This window comes from Dendrobates tinctorius, unplaced genomic scaffold, assembly GCF_039654945.1.
Source record: "Dendrobates tinctorius isolate UK_male_01 unplaced genomic scaffold, ASM3965494v1 ptg000241l, whole genome shotgun sequence".
Lineage (NCBI taxonomy): Eukaryota > Metazoa > Chordata > Amphibia > Anura > Dendrobatidae > Dendrobates > Dendrobates tinctorius.
Window position 1 is genome coordinate 16,858,897 of NW_027361908.1, and position 21,104 is coordinate 16,880,000.

The following is a 21,104-nucleotide window of genomic DNA, read 5'->3' on the forward strand; positions in this document are numbered from 1 at the left end:
AATACTCTGCAGACCACTGAAATCTTTTAAAATACAAAGGATTAAAATGAATCTAGTTGGAGGAGTCTTTAATGCTCAAATGTCCTACATTTCTTCTTCATTCTGTATATTTGGTTTTCAGCCTATTCATCCAGTGATATCAGTAAATTAATGTAATATATTCTGAGGACAATTGAACAAATCAGTAATAAAAAGAAACACACAATTTAAAAGTAAGTCAGATATTAAGTACAGTTTAGTTATACAATACCAATTATTTAAAGGAGTTTTCTGGGGCTCTGATTTAGATGGTTCAATCTTAAAGAGATTTCTAAGCTAAACATTTTTTTGCCAAGCAGTGTAGCTTGCTGAATCCTAACAGTATATGATATGCACACTGTTAGGATTCAGCTCTGCTTGCCAGTTCAAGAAGTCAACGTGAGATCGAAACTAGGCAACTTGTGGTCACATGCTGACTAGAATTAATTCTATCCTGCTTCTCCCAATGTTTATTTAATCTAGCCTGGAAAATCTCTTTAAAGGGGTGGTCCGGAGCCAAAATGTATTTTACTCCTAAATGCCTATTTAAAATTTTTTACTACTTCCTCTTTGATGATTTGACACTTTTTTTTACAATCCCAGTGCAAATCAATCATCATCTGGGGCCAGAGACTATGGTCTCTTTCGCAGTGTCTATCCTCTCAATGAAATGAGTGTCATCAGTGATGACCATTTCATGGGCTGGGCTAGTCTCTGCTATACTGAGCATGCGCCGGTTGTCAGTTCAAATGTATGCTCAGCAGATTCTTGTCACAATGCAATATGCACAGTGACAGTGCGCTCATTCACCAGATCTGATCAGGAGCCAGCAAGAGAAAGCATTGTCAGTGCATATTGTTAGAAGGATATAAACTATTCTTAGTCTCTCCTGGCATTAACGAGCTTGAGGCTTATAATCCTTTTAGGCTAGTTTCACACTAGCGCTTTTGAGCGCAGCAACGGCCTGCGCACGGCCGCCGCTAAGCCCCGCCTCCGCCGGTAGCTCCGCCTACCGGCGCATGACGCTGCATGCGTCCTGCGTCCCCTATCTTTATCACTGGGGGCGCAGGCCGTGCGCAGTATGCATTTGGCGGCGTATGCGCCTTTTTGACGGTGCGCCGAGCGCAACCAAACTGCAGCAGGTTGCGTTTGGCGCAGGTCGGCGCAACGTCAAAAGGACGCATGCGCCGCCAAACGCATACTGCGCACGGCCTGCGCCCCCAGTGATAAAGATAGGGGACGCATGCAGCGTCTTGCGCCGGTAGGCGGAGCTACCGGCGGAGATGCGGCAGGGGGCGGGGCTTAGCGGCGACCGCGCGCAGTCCGTCGCTGCGCTCAAAAGCGCTAGTGTGAAACTAGCCTTACTGTCTCACCTAGTGTCATTATTTGGGCTACAATTGGTATGTACTAAGCACTGCATATTAGAAACACTCCGCAATACCATTGTTTTGCAGATGCTCAGTTTCAGTAGTCTATCCTTCACAATTTAGTTCTTGTCAAAGCCGCTCAGATCTTTATGCTTGCTCATTTTTTCTGCTATCAACACATCAACTTTAAGAACTGATTATATCCTTTCACTTGACAGGTGCCATTGTCACAAAATAATAAATGTTATTCGCTTCACTTGTCAGTGGTTTTGGCTGATTGTTTCATACATTCTTGGTCACTGCCTATCAAACAGTACAAACCTGTGCAAAAGTTTCAGGCATGTGCAGATAGAATGCTTTCAAAATAGAAGTGCTACTAGATTTTTTTTGTCGATTAACAAAATGTCCAGTGAATTAATAAAAGACAAATATAAATCACATAAATAGTTGATGTAACCATCCTTTGCCTTCAAAACATCATCAAAGTATCAATTTTTGTAGTAACATATGCACAGAGTTTTTGAAGGCTCTCGGTAGGATGGTTGTTTCAAACATCTTAGAGATCATCTGTGGTAATTCTTCTGTCTCTTCAGGTAATCCCAGACAGACTCGATCATGTTAAGATCAGAGCTCTGTGGCGGCCATATTACTTCCAGGACTCCTTGTTTTATTTTACTCTGAAGATAATTATTAATGCCTAGTACAACCCCATCTCAATCGGAATGTTTGGCCCTGTGAAAATAAAAACACTTTTACTCACCTGCTGTGCCGCTGCTGTTCCAGCGGTGTCGGCACACGCATTAACAGGAGCTCACGTGTGGTTGCTAAGACATGTGAGTCCTGTGGCCAATCAGAGTTGGCGTCACTGTCCCCATCTTCGGACGTATACATAATTACAGTGGGTATGGAAAATATTGAGACTCCCTGAAATTTTTCACTTTTTGTTTCATTGCAGCCATTTGGTAAATTCAAAAAAGTTCATTTTTTTCTCATTAATGTACACTCTGTACCCCAGCTTGACTGAAAAGAAACAGAAATGTAGAAATGTTTGAAAATGTATTAAGATGACAAATTTGGTTAAGGCCGGTTTGAGCACACCCTATAGCCGAGTGTTAATCCAGAACATTGTTCTACAGACGCGAGTTTGAACTATGACTCTGTCCAACTCCTTGGTTCCTGTATTTCCTCAAACTTCTGTGAACTTTACATCTTACCAGCACGTTAACTCATCCCTTGCTTCTTGAACTATTATTGAAGTCTATTTGCAACACCTGCATTTGCTGCCATTTAACTCATTACCTGCTCTTAACATCCTGAACAGTTGGAGACTGTTTGCATTTCCTATACCTGTGTGCTTGCTTCAAACTTGTTGTCTTCTCTTCATATATCTGTCTTCCGATTTCTGTGGCTTCCAGCATGTCCTGTGGTGCCAGTTAGTCTGCTGTCACACATACCCAACTATTCCAGTTTTCACTTGTACCAATGTCTGGGGTCCATGTATTCACCCTGACCTGCAGCTTCATGGATGCAGCTCACCAGGTAAGCTTATCATCAGAAAAATGGCAGCAGGTGCTCTGGACCAAGGAGTCAAAATGTGAAATTTTTGGCTGTAACCACTAAAGGGCTGAAGAGTTGTATAATAATAATTAGTTTCTGCAGGCTACAGTTAAAGAGGTAATCCCGTGTCCAAGATCCCAATATTTAATAGGTCACGAAACAATCACTGACCTCAGGGAGACCAGTCAAAGAAAACACTGCGGCAGCCGGCAAAGGCGCTCAATCACAGTGAAATCCTAGGTGCATTGCTCCCTGGGAAATACGAATATGCAAATAAAGTCCGTGGAGCCTCATTTAAGAGTCTCAAACACGGGACTAGCCAGATCTTCCTTGACTGGGTCCTTCCCTGGAGGAAGATCTGGCTAGTCCCATCTTGGATTGCATTTCAGAAAAATGGAGATGGAAGTTTAGAAAGGTTTAATGGCGTCAACAATGCTGAGAAATACAGGCAGATACTTAAACATTGTGCAAAACTATCAGGGAGGCATCTGTTTGGTTCCAAATTTTGCAGCAGGACAATTCCAAACATGTCATGAAGAACTGTCTTCTGCATAAAGAAGAACAAGGAGTCCTGGAAGTGAAGATGTGACCCCCTACAGAGTCTCAACATCATAGAGTATGTCTAGGATTGTGGTAATAGCAGGGATGCAGTGACGAGACGTGAGACAGAAATTACTTTAAACGTTAACTTTTATAGATAAATGCCATTAGGGCTATTGTTACGCAACCAACAGAATAACAGTAGTTGTCCTCGCAGGGAGCCAATACACATAAACAAAGATTGGGAGAACACGACTAATCCGGCAAAGACCGGTCACTATATGGCCATGGAATGGCCGACTATGGGTCCTTAGTCACTATGTATCACTTATCCGTCCTGACGTCCCTCGGCGTTTGGTTCCACAGTGTGTCTGCGTTGTAGCCACTGGGCCCTGCCGCAGAAGATCTGGTGTAGTCTTCGGGCGTTCCGACGCCCAGGAGGAGTAGGGGCACAACAGGCCCGCGGAGAGTTCTTTGGCGGGATGTCCCCCAGCGGAGGCAGTGGGATACCGCCTGGGAGTGGGAGAGTGGAGGCCGCAACTCCCTGACAGGAACTGGCAGCGGCGGTGATAAGTGGCGGTTGATAGGCCACAGGCGCAGTCTGAGGTCGCAATGGAGGATCCGCAGCAGGCACAGGCCCAGTCTCTACCGCAGACTGGAGCGGGGCGGTGGCAGCTGCGGGCGGAAAAGGAGGAGTCACCGCCGTGGTCAGGAGTGAAGCGGCGGTGGCTGCGGGCTGCAGCAAGGAGGCCGCAGCCGCGAGCTGGAGTGAGGCGGCGTCGGCAGCGGACGGCTGCGAGTAGGCCGCAGCTGAGAGCTGGAGTGAGGCAGCAGTCTTCTTTTGTCGTAAGCTCGGCGCCGTCTCCCTGTGGTCCACCAAGAGTCTCCCTCCTGTCGCTGTCCTCCTCTCTGGAAGCTGCTCGTGCCTCTCGCTCTCTGGCCCTCCCCAAGTCTCCACCTCCTTCTCCCTCGTTCTGCTGACTCACACAGTCTGGCCCTCTCCGCCCCCTCTTCTCTGGACTCCTCCCCCAACTGCCCTGTCAGTCTCAGCAGTCCATCCCCTAGCTCTGCTTCCTGGAAACAGATACCCCAGGAACCTGGAAGACGGTCCCCTCGGTTCTGGCCCGGGTACTCGGTGGAGGCCTCTCCTCCTACAGGATAACATGGAGAAACAGCAGAATTTATGTAAGCCTACAACCACAGAAGATCTGTGGCTGATTCTCCAAGATGTTGGGCAAGTGTATCTACAAGAACTGATGCTCTGATGCCGTTTTAAAGGTATAGAGTGGTCACATCAAATATTAATGTGATTTAGATTTCTCCAGTGTTCATTTACTTATTTCATATTTTGATAATTAACCTCTTCTTGACAAGTGCCGTATATGTACAGAGCTGTGTTTCCGCAAACCTCCATACATACTGTATGATGCGTAATGATTGTGCAGGCTCACACTGAGGTGCACCACAATCAAATGCAGGTGTCAGCTCTACAAGAGAGCCAACACCCTGCAGCAACGCCCATGATTGGTGTTTAACCCCTCTGATGCCGCTGTCAATAGTGAGAGTAACATTGATTGGCATCGCAGAGGGAGAGAGCTCCTTCTCTGCTCCCATCAGCACATGATTGTGATAACAATGTGCTAATGGTGAACCCTGGCCGAAAGATACTAGTGGGTTCACCCAGGGACAGTGATCTGTAAGCTCCTGCTCAAAGCAGGAGCGGACATGCCTCCTCCCTGCCTGAGATGCACAGATATAATGTACTGCAATGCAAAATTATTGCGAGTCTTAGATCAGCGATCAGGGCAGGGAAACTTGTTTTCCCATTCTAGGACAATGAAAAAAAGTAAAAAAAAAGGTATTCTAAATTGTAAAAATATATTTAAAAAAAATGAAAAAAAAAAACACAAAAAACATGAATCTAATATATACATATTGTAAGGTAGCGCTGTCATTCGGGTAGGGGATACTCGCTTGGCAGCCAATAAATCACATCCGGCACAGGTTTTCCATAAAACAATCACAGTCCAAGCGGTTTATTTAGGCATCATAAACCATGACCAGCAACATAAAGTTCATATAAACAGCATAGCGTCCATCACAGAGCTTCCTTCTGTTAGCCCTGTGGTCACACAGGTTGTGCAATGTCCAGTACACAGGCTATACAGTCTATTAGTAACACCCCCGTGTCCGGGTTACCTCATAGTTGCTTCCCCACGCTGCACATGTTCATTCCCTCCAGGGAACTATCAGGCACACGTCGCCATTACTCACAGCCACTTCACACACGTGCTGTCAGGCAGGAAGCCCCATCTCCCAGCGGGACCTTCCACAACGGAACAACCGGGTCCAAGCATTCCCTCATGTGACCTACCCTGGCCACCTTATATGGTCCGTAGCCACGCCCACCGGGTCACATGGCTATGACCTCATCACAGGTCCTACAAGCATTGATACATTCTTTAGTATGGCACTCTAGACACACCCCTGGGTGGATTTGTAGGTAGCTCTCCCTAACCCATTGGCACGAAACCTCAGCAGTATCACTGCTGATCAACACATACACAAGTCTTCATCTTAAGGCCACCCACCTTGAGATACATTACGATCATTCAGCATCCTACACCTATCAGGACACTGGAAATGCTTATACGCCTGTCCTGGGACACCCACACAGCGCCCACTAGCACACACAGTGGTCACTACACCACATACCTCCTATAAACAGCATAGCGTCCATTGTGGGGTTGAACACACAACATTACCCCAGGATCTCGCGACCAGGCACTCACTACACCTTGCCCCACAGGTCGAGAGAACCGTCTCCATCCATCATACGGCCTCATCTCTACGTTAGGCCTCCCCCGCCCCCAGCGGTCAGAATATAGGCCCTGATCTTTGGCCCTCCAGTCACAGTCTGTCTGCATCATCAGACACTGTTTAGTCACCACACTCCTTTCTCTCACTGACTGGCTCTCACGGTTTGGTGCGGTCATAAGTCTTAATCGAGCCTACTGTCTGGCCTGAGTCTGACCCATTCAGCATCTCACAGGAACTAAGGTCTCTCAGCCTCGTACGGGCTGTCAAACTGCCACTTGCTGACATTCTTCGGCCACCTGTCATGTCACTACGTGGAGGAACCCTTTGGGTCCTTACATCTTGGGTTGAGGGCGGCCGCCACCTGGTGTTCTGTACCTCTTTATTGATCCGCCAAAGGTCCAGCCTCAACTGCTCAATCTCTTGCAGGTACCCCACTCAATACTCCAAGAGCATCCAAAAGTTTCTCAGGCTTTCCATGGAGCCAACTACCATGATGGGAATCCAACCCTCTTCACTGGATACCTGGTCTTCATCATCAGGAGGGATCCTCACCCTCACCACACTGGAGATATTCACAAGGTCTTGCATTACCTTACCAAATCTTCCAATGATTCTCCCAATCAGACCTTTGGGTACCGGAACTACATCTTTCCGCAAACCCAGCCAATCCATAGCCTCCCTTGCTAACTCTAGGTGTCGAGCAGCTTTCATATTACTCCGCCTGACCAACTGTTTGGCGTCAAGACATGGCACATGCATGTTTTTCAGGACAGCTACTCGCTTTGCTGTGTCTTCCCTGGCTGATACTATCAACAACTGCTGAGTCTCAGGTGTCCAGTGCACCTTACACGCCTTGACTGCCTCTTTAAAAGCCTCATGCACACCTTCCTCAGCACAGGCTTCTTGCATGTCGTCGGGCATGTCAATCACAGACTTGAAGGTCGTGGCCTTGCTCTCTTCCTGGCCAGGAGGCTCTGGCTTTACCACGGACACTTCCTTCACTACAGTTGTCCCGACCGGGTGACTGTCTTCTTCAGTTCTCAGCTCCCCAACTTCACGAGATCTCATCTCTTCACGACCCTCTGCCAAGACGGGCACCGGCAGCTCCGTCCCACCACCAGTTGGACCCGGCCGCTGTACATCTCCGTCCAAGCTCTTCTCCCACAGAAGACCTTTTACTACTCCTCTGAGTTCTTCCATCTCTTCCCCAAGGGTCTTGTTCACGTTTTGCCACGTTGACAGGTGAACTTTGAGCTCAGAGACTTCTTTCTCTAGCTCTTCTATTCTGTACTCCCTTTCTCTCTCAGAGCCACAGTCACCCCAAAGTCTGAGTTACCCCGACCTGCCAAGTCATCCCTCCAGTTACCCAATAACCGTGTGAATACTTCAGCCATCTTATCAATCTGGTTAACGTCAGTCCTGTCACGAGACGTCAGGCCCGTCCGTTGGGCAGACGTACCCCTTCCAGTTAGTTCTACCTCTGACCTGTCCACTTTAGGAGACGTCACTGTCGAAACGTCTCCATTGTCCGACCATACGTCAAACAAAACAAAGTCCCTGCCCCTCTCCAAGGCATACACTAAGTCACGTGGTATCCCATCCCCTTGGCACTCACCACCTTTGGTTCCCTCAAACATTACTCTGTCTACTGCTTAGTCCACCATGACCCCATGTTTACAGCGAACCCTGACATTTTTCTTGGTCAGAGAGAAAGCGAGAGGAGTTCCTGTCAGAGTCACTTGACTCTGACTCCAACCGTCCAGAGACTCCTTCTCGGTGCAACATCACGGTACACACCTGCGGCCCATCATTATCCGGAAAGACTGTCCCCGATTCTTCAAAAGTCATACACACACTGCGGTTCCCCAGACATACTCACTGAGGCAACCAGTGCTGCCATTTCCTGAACCACCCCGATTTGGATCACCGCCCTCCTCTGGGACTCCACCCTCTTTTGGGCTACCACCCCGATTTGGGTCACCGCCCCCTTTCGGGATTTTCCCACGTCCGTTCTACAGGTTTTCTTAGACCACAGTTCACACAACACAGTTTGTGTCTCTTTTACGATACCACACAAGTCCTTGTTGGCACCACCACAGCTCCTGCTGTCACCGATGTCCGACACCTCCGGCTGTCGTTCACACAGCTGCAGGTGTCACATTCGTAACCCCGCCGAGTTACAGGAAGCCGCTTGTCCCCTTCGTAACCCTGCCTTGTTACAGCAAGCCGCTTGTCACCTTCGTAACCCTGCCGAGTTACAGCAAGCCGCTTGTCACCTTCTTGTCTCCCCTGAGCCAACGCAAGCTGAGTTGAGAAAAGGGAAAAAAAAAACCCACACCACACAAAACTCACGTGTCCTGTCTGTGTGCTATTCAGGATGTTCCGTCTCCGCCTGAGACCGTCCAACACACAGGGCGCATCGGGTGCTATTCATGGAGCCGACCCTCCTCCCAGGGTCTCCCAACACACCGGTCTCACCAGGTCCAGGGGCTCTGCGGGTGCTCTTCAGGACATCCATCTCCTCCTGAGACTGCCTAACACTCACGCCTCACCATGTCCAAGGTCATACCACGTGCTCCAGGGATCCGATTCTTCTCCCAGAACCGCCCAACACTGACCCTCCAGGACCTTGCTCACTGAACCCTCCAGGTACAGTCTTTCTCACTGACCCAGGTCAGTACATCACACGGCTTTCCAGACCGTCAGCCCTCCTGGCTCAGCGTTGCCAGCACTGCACCATGTGCTTTTGGAAACAGGTGCCCTTAGCAACAAAATTTTGCAGTCCTCGTCCGTTGCTCCTAGCAACAAGGCTACAACACTGCCCATAGCATTCTCCACCAATTGTAAGGTAGCGCTGTCATTCGGGTAGGGGATACTCGCTTGGCAGCCAATAAATCACATCCGGCACAAGTTTTCCATAAAACAATCACAGTCCAAGCGGTTTATTTAGGCATCATAAACCATGACCAGCAACATAAAGTTCATATAAACAGCATAGTGTCCATGACAGAGCTTCCCTCTGTTAGCCCTGTGGTCACACAGATTGTGCAATGTCCAGTACACAGGCTATACAGTCTCGTAGCAACACCCCCGTGTCCAGGTTACCTCATAGTTGCTTCACCACACTACACACGTTCATTCCCTCGAGGGAACTATCAGGCACACGTCGCCATTACTCACAGCCACTTCACACACGTGCTGTCAGGCAGGAAGCCCCATCTCCCAGTGGGACCTTCCACAACAGAGCAACCGGGTCTAAGCATTCCCTCATGTGACCTACCCTGGCCACCTTATATAGTCCGTAGCCACGCCCACCGGGTCACATGGCTATGACCTCATCACAGGTCCTACAAGCATTGATATTCTTTAGTATGGCGTTCTAGACACACCCCTGGGTGGATTTGTAGGTAGCTCTCCCTAACCCATTGGCACGAAACCTCAGCAGTATCACTGCTGATCAACACATACACAAGTCTTCATCTCAAGGCCACCCACCTTGAGCTACATTACAATCATTCAGCATCCTACACCTATCAGTACACTGGAGATGCTTATACGCCTGTCCTGGGACACCCACACAGCGCCCCCTAGTGGACACAGTGGTCAGTACACCACAATTTATTTATGTAAAAACAAAAAAAAACATGTTTAGTATCGCGGTTAAAACTATCCCACTATTCAACCCCTTCAGTGAACACCGTAGCAAAAAAACAAAAAGAACGAGGCAAAAAACTATACTTTATCATCGTACCACCGTACAAAAAGTGGAATAAAACAATATCAAAAAGATGAATGTAAATAAAAATGGTATCTCTGAAAATGTAATCTTGTCCCGCAAAAAAGCCACAATACAGCTGTCAGCAAAAAAATAAAAAATTTATAGCTCTCCGAATCGATGCACAAATAATGTTTTTTTCCTATAAAATAGTTTTTATTATGTAAAAGCACAAAAACATAAAAAAAAATAAATGAAGTATCGCTGTAATCGTACTGACCAGATGAATAAAGCTGCTTTATCAATTTACGAAACACGGAACTGCATTAAAAAAAAACGAAAAAAAAAACAAATCCTGAATTGCTGGTTTTTGTACATTCTACCTCGAAAAAAATCAGAATAGAAAGTGATCATAAAATGTCATCTGCCTGAAAATGGTACCAATAAAAAAGTAAACTCGTCCCGCAAAAAACAAGACCTCATATGACACTGTCAACCAAAATATTGAAAAATTATAGCTATCTAAATATAGGGATGCAAGTTTTTGCAATAAAAAGTGTCTTTTAGTGTGTGACAGCTGCCAAACATAAAAAACAATATAAATCTGGAATCACTGTAATCACACCGACCCGAAGTCGTCTAATCACTTATACCGCACAAGAAGCGGCATAACAATAAATAAAACTAATACTTCACCTGCTGTTGAGTTTTACATTCTGCCTCCCAAAGATCGCAGTAAGGTTCGGCGCACATTTATCCTGCGCTCTGCGCTGAGCACTAAGGCCTGTTTCACACTTGCTTTTTTTTGCAGCGCGTTTTTCCCGCAAAAAAACGCATTGAAAAAACGCATACAAATGCATACAAACGCTGCGTTTTTTTCAAGCATTTTTATGCGCATGCAGGAAAAAAACGCAGCGTTTTTGTGCGTTTGTATGCGTTTTTTGTGCGTTTGCGTTTTTTTTACAGATTTTGGAAAAAACCCCCAAAAAAGAAAAAAAAAACATTCAACAACACACAAGACCAATGGGACTTCATTGTGGGTGTGGTATGTTAATATATAGACCCTGTCTACAGTATTCTTCACATTTGCTTGATTCTTCTCGTGACCATGGATCTGCGCTGGAAGAGTTTTCACTTCAACTTGGATTTGGACATCGCGATGGCTCAGGCGTATGCAGTTGCTTGCCATGAACAAAGGAAGAGAGAGAGGGAGCGAAGACGGCAGCGGCGGCGTATGTGGATACATCCGATTGTTGAACTCCGGGAGAGCCGTGGGGCATACCACACCCTCTACAGCGAGCTCCAGGCAAACCCGGAGAAATTTATAGATTATATCCGGATGTCCCAAGAAAGTTTCAGGGATTTGTTTGCTCGTGTCCAACAATCCATCCGGAGACAGGACACACAGCTCCGTCGTGCGATTCCTCCTGAGGAACGGCTACTGGTGACATTACGGTATGTAATATTAAACCAAGGGGTGCGGTCTGATGTTTTTTTTTTAAATTTAGTATTCAAAACCTTGGGTAATTAGTTTTCGTGAATGTACTAATATTTTATTTTATAGTTTTTTAAAATAATATACATAAATATTAATTTTACTTCTTTGTCTGTTCACAGATTCCTGGCGACTGGAGAAACCCTATCTTCACTACACTTCCAGTACCGTATTGGAATCTCTACCTTGTCTGGAATTGTTGCTGACACCTGCCGGGCTCTCTGGAATGTTCTTTGTCCAGAATTTCTGCCCCTGCCCACCGCTGAAAAGTGGATGGAAATTGCTGACAAATTCTGGACAGTATGCAATTTTCCCAACTGTTTGGGAGCTGTTGATGGTAAACACATACGGATCATCAAACCCAAAAGAACGGGATCTGAGTACTATAATTACAAAAAGTACTTTTCAATAGTACTCATGGCCATTGCGGATGCCGGATGTATGTTTGTAGCAGTGGACATTGGAGCATTTGGCCGTGGTAATGACTCACAGGCTTTTAAAAACTCAGACATGGGCCGGAGGTTGTATCGCAACCAATTTAATTTCCCTATGCCACGGCCTCTTCCTCACACCGAAGCTCCGCCACTGCCCTTTGTAATGGTTGGCGATGAGGCTTTTCAAATGTGCGGAAACTTACTGAAACCCTACTCCAGCCGGGACTTGGACCACACCAAAAAAATATTTAATTACAGGCTGACCAGGGCCAGAAGAACTGTCGAGTGTGCTTTTGGGATTCTTGTCTCCAGATGGCGAATTCTGGGCACGGCCATTAATCTTAAACTTGAAACAGTCGATGAGGTGGTGAAGGCCTGTGTGGTTCTACATAACTTTGTGATGGCTAAAGAGCACCCGACCTTTGAACTGGACGATGATGCTCCTAACCCATTGCCTGAATTCTCTCAGCACACTCTCAGGTCATCCGTTGAAGTTGGCCAAATGAGGGACCAATTTGCGGCCTACTTTATTTCTGATGTAGGACGGGTGCACTGGCAAGATGAAATGGTGTAATGTTTTTGTTTGTTTATGGTAATAAAAAACCTTATTTGATACCATTACTGAGTGCACTATATTTTTTAAAATCCAATTAAATAAAAAACTTCCCATGTATAACTGAATTTTTTGATGTTCACACACCTGGGCAGGTAAATACACATATGAGTTAAAATGCAGCATTGCTAGTCTGCGTGAAATATATTGGAACGAGCAAAGCTGCAGGCCATGAATCAGGAAACCAATTTTTTTCAAGAGAAAATTGTCCAACTAGTTGAAAAAAAAGTATGTGATTTTTTCAAAACCCAACCCTCAAAACCCAACCCCACCCAATGAATGTCAATGGGGAATACAAGTCAGCATTGAGTGGATGAATGTAATCAGCTCAATTCCAACTTTTATTTAAAATTGTGGTAGTGTATAAATAGACAAGTTTCTAGAGTTATTACACTAGGCCTTGGAATGACTATACTAGGCCGTGGTATTTAAAATATGAGTATAGTAGGCCTTGGGCCTACTAGTATAGTCATATGTGAAATACCATGGCCTAGTATAGTCATACCAAGGCCTACTGTAATAACTCGATTTTTACCAACTAGGATCTTGTTTCACGAAAAACAAACTGGTGAAACTTAACAAGTTTCAACAGTTTGTTTTTCATGAAACCAGATTCTAGTTGTTAAAACTAGAGTTATTACACTAGGCCTTGGAATGACTATACTAGGCCGTGGTATTTCAAATATGAGTATAGTAGGCCTTGGGCCTACTAGTATAGTCATGTGAAATACCACGGCCTAGTATAGTCATACCAAGGCCTACTGTAATAACTCGATTTTTACCAACTAGGATCTTGTTTCACGAAAAACAAACTGGTGAAACTTAACAAGTTTCAACAGTTTGTTTTTCATGAAACCAGATTCTAGTTGGTAAAACTAGAGTTATTACACTAGGCCTTGGAATGACTATACTAGGCCGTGGTATTTCAAATATGAGTATAGTAGGCCTTGGGCCTACTAGTATAGTCATGTGAAATACCATGGCCTAGTATAGTCATACCAAGGCCTACTGTAATAACTCGATTTTTACCAACTAGGATCTTGTTTCACGAAAAACAAACTGGTGAAACTTGACAAGTTTCAACAGTTTGTTTTTCATGAAACCAGATTCTAGTTGTTAAAACTAGAGTTATTACACTAGGCCTTGGAATGACTATACTAGGCCGTGGTATTTCAAATATGAGTATAGTAGGCCTTGGGCCTACTAGTATAGTCATGTGAAATACCACGGCCTAGTATAGTCATACCAAGGCCTACTGTAATAACTCGATTTTTACCAACTAGGATCTTGTTTCACGAAAAACAAACTGGTGAAACTTAACAAGTTTCAACAGTTTGTTTTTCATGAAACCAGATTCTAGTTGGTAAAACTAGAGTTATTACACTAGGCCTTGGAATGACTATACTAGGCCGTGGTATTTCAAATATGAGTATAGTAGGCCTTGGGCCTACTAGTATAGTCATGTGAAATACCATGGCCTAGTATAGTCATACCAAGGCCTACTGTAATAACTCGATTTTTACCAACTAGGATCTTGTTTCACGAAAAACAAACTGGTGAAACTTGACAAGTTTCAACAGTTTGTTTTTCATGAAACCAGATTCTAGTTGGTAAAACTAGAGTTATTACACTAGGCCTTGGAATGACTATACTAGGCCGTGGTATTTCAAATATGAGTATAGTAGGCCTTGGGCCTACTAGTATAGTCATATGTGAAATACCACGGCCTAGTATAGTCATACCAAGGCCTACTGTAATAACTCGATTTTTACCAACTAGCATCTTGTTTCACAAAAAACAAACTGGTGAAACTTTTTAAGAAAGAAACTTATTTTTTAGACAAGTTTCAACTGTTTGTTTTTCATGAAACCAGATCCAAGTTGGTAAAACTCGAGTTATTACACTAGGCCTTGGTATGACTATACTAGTCCGTGTTATTTCACATATGACTATACTAGGCCTTGGGTTGGTTTTTAACATGTATTTACCCATCAGTGTGTGTGAGCGGCGCAAACAACATTAATGAAACTTTGTAATGGTGAACCACAAATGTAAATTTATTTTTAATCACAAAAATAAACCAAAAAATTATTTTTTCCGGCGTTTGGGGGCAGATGGTTTCAATTTGGGGGTGTGCAGGGAATATGCAACACTTGCAGTTGAAGACGGTGTTTGAGGGGAAGGGGCAACAAAACTTGTGGGGGAAGGTAGTCCAGTTAAGGGAATTAAACTAGGAACACTTGGAGGAGAGGAAATCTGTTCAGGTACATTTGTTGTAATGGCATGTCGCCGTAGGCTTGTGTGCCTGGACCGACTTTGGCCCAATGCCCGCCTTGATTGATTTCGCCTTGAACTTGGGGCAAATATTGAGTGTAGGTCCCCCGTCTGCTGGGGTGGCTGCTGCTGCTGCTGAGGTGGCTGCTGCTGCTGAGGTGGCTGCTGCTGCTGCTGCTGAGGTGGCTGCTGCTGAGGTGGCTGCTGCTGAGGTGGCTGCTGCTGCTGCTGAGGTGGCTGCTGCTGCTGCTGAGGTGGCTGCTGCTGCTGCTCTTGGTTGGCAGTGCTCGTCCTTGCAGGAGGACTGGTGGCGGCAGTGATGGTCCAGGTTTGCGGAGTGGTGGTGGCAGGGCTACTACATGTTGTTGTAGTGGCAGGGCTGTTCCATGTTTGCCTAGTGGTGGCTGAGCTCCACGCATGCATGGGAGTGGCGGTGGTGCTCCAGACAGGAGCAGCGCTTGCCATGGTGGTGTCGGTGAAGTGACCAGCTGCACTCAGACTTGTGGTGGTGTAACGGTGGGTGTCCTTGCTTTGAATAGAGGTGTCCGTGCAGTGGTATGCAGCACAAGTCGGTAGTGAGGTGAAGCGAGTCAATGGTGCCACAGGTGGAAATGACACCACTGACTGCTGACCGTACCGATTATGCTGCATAGCCTGCAAGAAAGCATTGTTGCAGGCCTGCAGCACATTCAGCTGTTGCTCAGGACTAAGGTGTTCCGCCATGCCCTTTTCAATCTTACTAAAAAAATGGTGTGCTGGTCTGTTGAGGTCGGCCTCCAGACGGTCAAGGCGCTGTTCTACAGAATTGAAGCGGTGTTCAAAGTGGTTAAAACCACGTTCCATGAGTGCAAAACCGCTTTCAACTCTGTCGGACAGCGACTTGAGGCTGGAATTAAAGGCCTCGCTCAAATGCATAAACTCGGGCAAGACATTCCTGTCCAAGGCCCTCTGCCTCTGGCGGGTAGTGCCCGCATAACCAGTGGCAGAGACCTGGGACAGGGGAACACCTGATGGCCCAGCTTCCTGGTCACCAGCTGTGTGTGTGGCTGACCTGCAAGGTGCTTCATAGCTGTCAGATGGCTGGGACGGGTCAGAGGACGTCCGAGGAAGGACCGCTCCAGGGCCAGGTTGCAGGGTGCTGCTCCAGGTGCTGTGGAAGAAAGGAAAATCATTACTACCATGCCTTTACAAGAAGCATCAGCTGTGGATTAGAAAAACACAGATTAATAAAAATAAAAACCCAAAATTTATAATACTTACGATCTCGTGGCAAGGACCGGTCTTAGGAACTGCAACGCGTGATAGTGACGGTATCTAGTTCTGGTTCTTGACGCAGATCCACTGCGAACCTGGCCCTCAGCACGAACATCACTGTTGAAGCGGTCCTTGATCGAACGCCAACGTGTTCGGACTTTGTCCACTGTTGGGAAAAAAAAAACAGTGCCGTCAAGGAAAACAGTCACTGCGGCACAGTATAGCAATACAATACTCAAAGCAGTCACTGTAGAGCCCGATGACACTGTTGGGTTTCCTGCTAGAATATACCTAGCACGAAACCCAACAGTGCCGTCAAGGACAACAGTCACTGTGGCACAATATAGCAATACAATACTCAAAGCAGTCACTGTAGAGCCCGATGACACTGTTGGGTTTCCTGCTAGAATATACCTAGCACGAAACCCAACAGTGCCGTCAAGGACAACAGTCACTGCGGCACAATATAGCAATACAATACTCAAAGCAGTCACTGTAGAGCCCGATGACACTGTTGGGTTTCCTGCTAGAATATACCTAGCACGAAACCCAACAGTGCCGTCAAGGACAACAGTCACTGCGGCACAATATAGCAATACAATACTCAAAGCAGTCACTGTAGAGCCCGATGACACTGTTGGGTTTCCTGCTAGAATATACCTAGCACGAAACCCAACAGTGCCGTCAAGGACAACAGTCACTGCGGCACAATATAGCAATACAATACTCAAAGCAGTCACTGTAGAGCCCGATGACACTGTTGGGTTTCCTGCTAGAATATACCTAGCACGAAACCCAACAGTGCCGTCAAGGACAACAGTCACTGCGGCACAATATAGCAATACAATACTCAAAGCAGTCACTGTAGAGCCCGATGACACTGTTGGGTTTCCTGCTAGAATATACCTAGCACGAAACCCAACAGTGCCGTCAAGGACAACAGACACTGCGGCACAATACAGAGCAGGGAAATACTCACTAAACGCCTTTTTGGAGGATGCTGTGGCGCTGTCCCAGCCATCCATCAACGCTGCGGCCACCTCATTCCATAGCCGCCGGGTCACCACATTGTCCTTGTTCAGCCGGTCACGGCTGTCCCACAACGGCGCACGCTCCTGGACCAGGCTGATGAGCTGCTCATTATCCAGGTAGACGTCTTCATCCCGTTGTGGAACCTAGACAAAACACATTCATTAGAATAATCAAATTTAAATTGAATAAAAAGTTACAAAAAAAAGAAACATAAAAAAGAGTAAAAATAGAAGATAAAAAATAAAGAACATTACAAATCATTTGATACATACATTCCGTATCACCACCGGGACTTGGCTTCGCTGCTCCTGCTTTTCGCCCTCAGTAGTCCCGTCCGCAGAAGATGATGATGATGATGTCTTAAAAAAGTTGAAAAAAACGTAAGAGATTTGGAGTAGCAGCAGATATACTTACCAGATGCACGAAAATAATCACCTCACGGTCTGCTTGCGCCAATTCCTGCTGCGATGGGGAATATTCGGATTCTGAAGACATACTGCATGTAAAAATAATAAAAATCATTAGTACATACATAATTTAAAAGGACAGGCATATAATGTAATATACTCACATTCTTGACGCTGATAGAAGATGGGTTCCTTGGTGACTGTCTGCTCTCCAATCTGTCAGTGTAGTAGTGGCAGAGTTTTGGCAGGCACCTCCTTTATATAGACTTTTTTTTTTGACTTTAGAAGTTTATAACTAGTACAACAAGTGGACACCACCAAAAAAACGCAGCGCTAAAAAAACGCATACATGCGCATGCCAGTGCGCACGTATGCGCATCCATAGGCTATAATGGCCATTTTTAGCGCAAAACGTGTGCATACGTGCGCATGCGCTTTTTTGCAGGACCAAAAAATGCAACATGTAGCGTCTGTAAAATACAAACGCACACCCCAAAAAAACGCAGCGCATGAAAATCGCATACGTGCGCATGCCAGCGCGCAGGTATGCGCACCCATGTTAAATATAGGGGAAAAAACGCATGCGCACGTATGCGTTTTTTTCAAGCGCAAAAAAACGCAAATGTGAAACCAGCCTAACACAGGGGTTTCAGTGTAAATCTCTGAAATAAGTGATTCAGGCGGGACCTGGAGGCAATGTGGACGCCATCTGACCTGCGATCCGGCAATGTCCGTCTTTTTCGGTGTGCATAAAGGTGCGGTTCACCACAATTTTGTGCACTTCTGAAAAGAAGGACAACACTGAAAAGAGGCCAAACAGAGTCCAGAGTAACTCTGCTGCCTTATTACAGTGAGTGTCTCAGTGGTTTCATCTGAATCGCGTCACTCAGATTTAGATGTAAACCCCGATATAAATGGTCAGCGTAGAGCGCCGGATAAATGTGATCCAAAATGTTATGTAAAATGTTCCCAATAAAAGCTTCAACTCAATCCACAAAAAAGCAAGCCCCCACTCATGTCCGTCATGGACCCAATGATTCCACTTACTTTTTGTGCCTATTAAAATAGCTAAAGCTTAGGACTCATTCATATAAAAAGAAAAAAATTCAACATTTCTAGCCTGTTCAGTACTAATGTTTAGAAATGTCTGGATGCCACTTATCTCCCTCCCTGATTAAAATAACGTGACTGTTCTACTCGGCATGTTCATCATTCAGCTATCAGATAATACACATCTCTGGCTAGCATTAGGCATGTACAGTCTGTAGTTTATACTGAAGCACAGATGTCTTTTTGAACATTTTAATGGCAAGAGAAGAGAATAGCTATAAAACACAGTTACAAGTAGTACCAGATTATAAAGATGAAATAAAACATCATCATTAAAACCGATGAGAGCATAAGAGAAAATAAGCTTAAACATATGCTTTCCAACTGCTGGCTGCTACCACTTTATTATGCCCACAGCAGTTTATTTCATTTATTTCAGCTTCGGTGCACTGAAAGCTTTATTCAATAGCTTGAGCTCTGCCCACTTGTGAAAGCACCAAAATTCTTTACAATTCTATTTTATAAAAATATGTAATTTCGTAAAAAATTAAAGAAGGCTTCAGGTACTATTAGAACATAATCTTTGGGCTATAACAGAGTAGATAAGCTTGTGTATTGTGAAAGTAAAAATATCTGCTGTATACACAAATTATCAAAATTTGGAAGGAGCGAAATAGCTTTTCAGCCAACAAGCAAACAGATCTTTAGCATCATTATTACCTTGACACTCCCAACTACTCATTTCATTAACACATATTAAATATTAAAGGGGTTTTCTACAGGGAGGCACCCGCTTTGGTGTTATTTCCAACAAACTCCATTAATGGTTATTACCTTACCATCCGATACTTCCAATTTTTCCTTGGTCTCCCCAAAACCCACAAAGGTATCTTTCCTCCCCCCCCTTCGCCCTATCATTTAAGGCATAGGCTTCCTCAATGAAAATGTAAGATAATGGTTTGATGAGCACCTGCAGGATATCTCAAGTACACCACTACAGTTCTTCAGATTTTTGACACTTTAACGGTGGCAGTTAAGGGTACTTATTCCTCAAAGCCACTTTTTAACGGCGCTGAGAAATAAGTGTATAGGGCCCTCCAGTGTTCCGTTATTCACTGAATAATGGCGATCAAAAAAAAGTTTGGTTTTCCATTCATTTCTCTATCCTCTGATATGATTCTTTGCAGTTAGGGTTAGGATTAGAGCTTGGGTTAGGATTGTGTTAGGGTTGTGCTGGGGTTGAGTTTAAGGTTGGGCTTGTGTTGGGGTTGTGTTGGGAGTTAGGATTCTGTTGGGGTTAAGGTTGTGTTGGGGCTAGGGTTGTGTTAAGTTTAAGGTTGGGTTGGGGTTGGGTTTGTGTTGGGGTTAGGATTCTGTTGGGGTTAAGGTTGTGTTGGGGTTAGGGTTGTGTTGGGGTTAAGCTTGGGGTTAGGGTTGTGTTGGGGCTAGGGGTTGTATTGGGGTTAGGGTTGGGGTTAAGGTTGGGTTGAGATTAGGGTTGTGGTTAGGGGTGTGTTGGGGTTAGGGTTGGGTTTAGGGCTGTGCTAAGGTTGGAGTCAGAATTGGGGGATTTCCACTGTTTAGGCACATCAGGGGGTCTCCAAACGCGACCTGCTGCCCGCCATCGATTCCAGCCCATTTTGCGTTCAAAAAGTCAAACCACCGTCCCCTTCTGAGCTTTGCCATGCGCCAAAACTGAGTTTCCCCCACATATAGGGTATTGGTGTACTCAGCAGAAATTGAATAACAAATCTCTTGGTCCATTTTCTCCTGATACCCTTGTGAAAATAAAAAAGTTTGGGTCTAAAATAAAAAAAAATTTTCACTCTCATTTTGGTTAATTTTCCAGGCTGGATTCGGAGTGCCCAGGGGCTGATTTGGCGGTTCAATGGTTGGGGGAGATTTGGAGAGAGGTCCAGAATAACATTGGGGTGGCTCAGGGCAAACAAACATTTTGCTGCTAAGCGACAATCTGTAGGACCTTAGCTTCTGGTAGGTGATAAAGTGTGGTTGTCTACCAAGAACATACATCTGAAACTTCTTTCTGTTAAGCTTGGTCCCACGTTTATTGGTCCTTACAAGATCATTGAGGTTGCCAACCCAGTTGCCTTTCATTTACGCTTGCTTTCGTCGCTTTGTATCCTCAATGTATTCCATAAGTCCCTTCTTAAGTCATTTGCACCTTCCTCTGCTGGGTCCCCACCCCCTCCGACTCCTGTTTCTGTGGATGGACAAACTGAGTATGAAGTTGAACGTATTGTCGACTCTCAGATGGTTCACAATTCGCTTCAGTACTTTGTACATTGGAGGGGTTACGGTCCTGAGGATCGATCTTGGGTCCCAGCGCGATCAGTCAATGTTTATCGGTTTGTTCGGGCTTTTCATGCACGTTATCCTGGGAAACCTGGGGGTCCAGTGGCCTCCCTTGAGAGGACGGTACTGTCATGATCCAGACCGGGTTTTGGTCTTGTCTCTCCTTTCCCGGTCTGGTCATGTCAGAGGTTAACTTTCTCTGCCTCATGCCAGTG

At 45.5% G+C, this 21,104-nt stretch overlaps 2 protein-coding genes across 8 annotated transcripts in view; both read right to left on the reverse strand.

Moving 5' to 3' along the window:
* PPFIA2 (PTPRF interacting protein alpha 2) overlaps positions 1-21,104 on the reverse strand; it is a 592,307-nt gene that overhangs the window by 224,087 nt on the left and 347,116 nt on the right. The gene's annotated exons all lie outside the window — the stretch shown is intronic.
* On the reverse strand, positions 14,600-19,353 carry LOC141060665 (uncharacterized). The gene is made up of 3 exons (XM_073556983.1): positions 17,392-19,353; positions 16,094-17,262; positions 14,600-15,983 (listed from the first exon to the last, which is right to left on the reverse strand). Exons 2-3 carry the CDS (start codon positions 17,110-17,112, stop codon positions 14,648-14,650), a joined length of 2,355 nt encoding a protein of 784 aa, XP_073413084.1. The 5' UTR covers positions 17,113-17,262; positions 17,392-19,353; the 3' UTR covers positions 14,600-14,647.

What these genes read in the sequence shown, in the direction of transcription:
- LOC141060665 (XM_073556983.1), bottom strand. Translation starts at nt 17,112, where the DNA reads ATGGATGGCTGGGACAGCGCCACAGCATCCTCCAAAAAGGCGTTTAGT. An exon ending in CCGGTCCTTGCCACGAGATC is followed by an intron (nt 15,984 to 16,093) that starts GTAAGTATTATA and finishes TTTCTTCCACAG; the next exon opens with CACCTGGAGCAGCACCCTGC.